A 2,199-nucleotide genomic window follows, 5' to 3' on the forward strand; every position below is an offset into this window, starting at 1 on the left:
CGCCCGGATCCGGATACGGAGCTGTGCGTTTAGATAATCAACTAAACACTTCATTATTTCGTCCGGGGAGTGGTGAAAATTGCTCCCAACCCTCCCCTTCTTTACAAAGGGGGAAATGTGCGAAAATCCTCTGGTTTGTTTCGCGCATTTTCCATGCACGCGTTTTCTGTTGCTTTGCTCCTTTTTTTTAATTGAATGATAGAACATCGCTGCACAGCCCATTCCGATTCGCAGTGAGAGGCATTAATTTAGATTAGCGAACGAAAAGTGCGAGTTGAATGTTCTCAACAGGCTTTCTGTGTGCAAATAGTTGTTGAAAGCGCCGGCACATCGGATCAGATTGCATGCATTAGGTTCTGGGAAAAAGCCCCATGGAGGTGAGGAGTAAATGGCTGCCTAATGGTAAAGGATACCATTCATTTTCGCATAACTCTAAACAACTGGCGATAAGAGTTTCATGCGAAATGTGGCGGAACTACGTAGCGTGGCAGTTCATAAAGGGTTATTAGGGATCGCGTGGAATGAGGAGCTTAAAGACAAGTTAATCGACAAATTTTCATTTAATAAATTCGATTTTGAGATTACACTTCAGTTACCAAATATGCATCCCACCGGAAATATGACTATCTTTCGCTCGCCATTAATGAGCAGCGTTTCATAGTGATAACCTTGATGCATGCAGGCACTGTATTTTCGCAGCTCGAACGCCCGTTTAATGGGCTCCATGCTCACTCTAAAGCAGTTCACCTTAAAGGTATCGAAGTGGTTCATTAAGCCCACAACTTCGTAGACACTCGATACCCTTTCATTCCAGATGCTAACCGATGCAATTGGCAGGGGGTACTCCTTTCGATATATCTGAGTGGCCTCGAAGGGCGTACGAAATATGTGCATGGTTATAACGCCAGTGGGTCCTACGCCCAAGAACTTGTGGGGAACATCCCGCACCAGCATGGGCGTGGCATCAGGGAGTACAGATTCAGGAGGGCCGATTATAGTTTTGGGTTTCAGTTCGGAAATTTTGAGCAAAGTGCGCTTATAGCAGGGATGATTGGCCACCCTGGAATCTAATGGTTTCATCAAGGTCACTATTCGACCTTCGAGTTCCTCTACTAAGCTTTCCTGTACCAAAAGCACAGCAACTGCGTCTAAGGCGAACGGATCTTGGAGGGATTCCACTAAATGATGAAGGGCGCAGTTGAGATCACCGTCCTCGAAGAGAACCATCATGCAGGGTGCATTCCAGGCGTACTTTATTTCCTCTTTCTCGGACTGCTTTGGTTCTTCGTCCTCGTCCTCTTCCTCTTCAGCGGATTCCGACGTTTTCTCCGTGTTTTCTTCTTCTTGAGACTCAGATTTATCGGCTTTCTCTGAATCCTTTACAATGTCGTCTATTGTGTCGGGCAATGTTATCCTATCATCTGTTACACTTGGCAAGATTCTAACCATTTCTCGAGTTATTACTGGTTTTATTATTTCCATATTATCAACCATTATTACAGAAATTTATATTTTGCAAAGACAAGCGATTTAAAAATCTATTTTGAACAATTATTGACAGCACACTAAGTCTCCCATAAGCTAAAGTAAAATAGAAGAACACTATAAAATGGAACACTTACATACATCTCAATTATCTTAGTACTTTCCACTACGGCTTTCGTTCTTGCGATACTTGAATTTGTGATTTTTAGACAATAACTGGGCTCTGGCAGCAATCAAATCGCTTGCTTAGCCCACATATATGAGAGGGCGGAGGTGCCTCAGGCAAGTAAATATTAATGAAATGCATTTCATCAGTGATACCAAATTACAAAATGTGACTCCACTCGAAGCAGACCTAAGGCCAAGTTAATTCTTGACCGGACTTCACAAAATCTTAAATGCAATTACGTCCAGCATTTGTTGGATCTGCTTTTTGGTTTTGGGCTGCTGGACGAGCTAAGCTCAAGTTGACCCATTGTCAACTAATTGACAAATGAATGACTTGATTTGCCTGACAGCATTTGATTCGACGCTGCAGCTGAAAACGCAGCCAGGACCAAAGACCTGGGAACAAGTTTCGGCCGGAGCCTGAGCCAGGACATGGGCATTTTACACTCATTAAGTTTAATTACATATTTTGCAGGGTTTAGGCATTGAAGTGCCTGCAGATGGATGCAGATTATCTCAGTTGAGTGGAGCCTCCATTGCTCCTTT

At 43.4% G+C, this 2,199-nt stretch overlaps 1 protein-coding gene across 1 annotated transcript; it reads right to left on the reverse strand.

The window, feature by feature from the left end:
• Positions 1–541: 541 nt before the first annotated feature.
• On the reverse strand, positions 542–1,581 carry LOC108102277. The gene has a single exon (XM_017207027.1). The coding sequence runs from the start codon at positions 1,492–1,494 to the stop codon at positions 589–591; it is 906 nt and encodes a 301-aa protein (XP_017062516.1). The 5' UTR covers positions 1,495–1,581; the 3' UTR covers positions 542–588.
• Positions 1,582–2,199: the final 618 nt, after the last annotated feature.

The sequence above is a fragment of the Drosophila ficusphila genome, unplaced genomic scaffold (genome assembly GCF_018152265.1).
Source record: "Drosophila ficusphila isolate 14025-0441.05 unplaced genomic scaffold, ASM1815226v1 contig_791, whole genome shotgun sequence".
Classification (NCBI taxonomy): Eukaryota; Metazoa; Arthropoda; class Insecta; order Diptera; family Drosophilidae; genus Drosophila; species Drosophila ficusphila.

Bases quoted from the DNA above. Each gene is read 5' to 3' on its own strand.
- LOC108102277 (XM_017207027.1), bottom strand. From the start codon at position 1,494: ATGGTTGATAATATGGAAATAATAAAACCAGTAATAACTCGAGAAATG.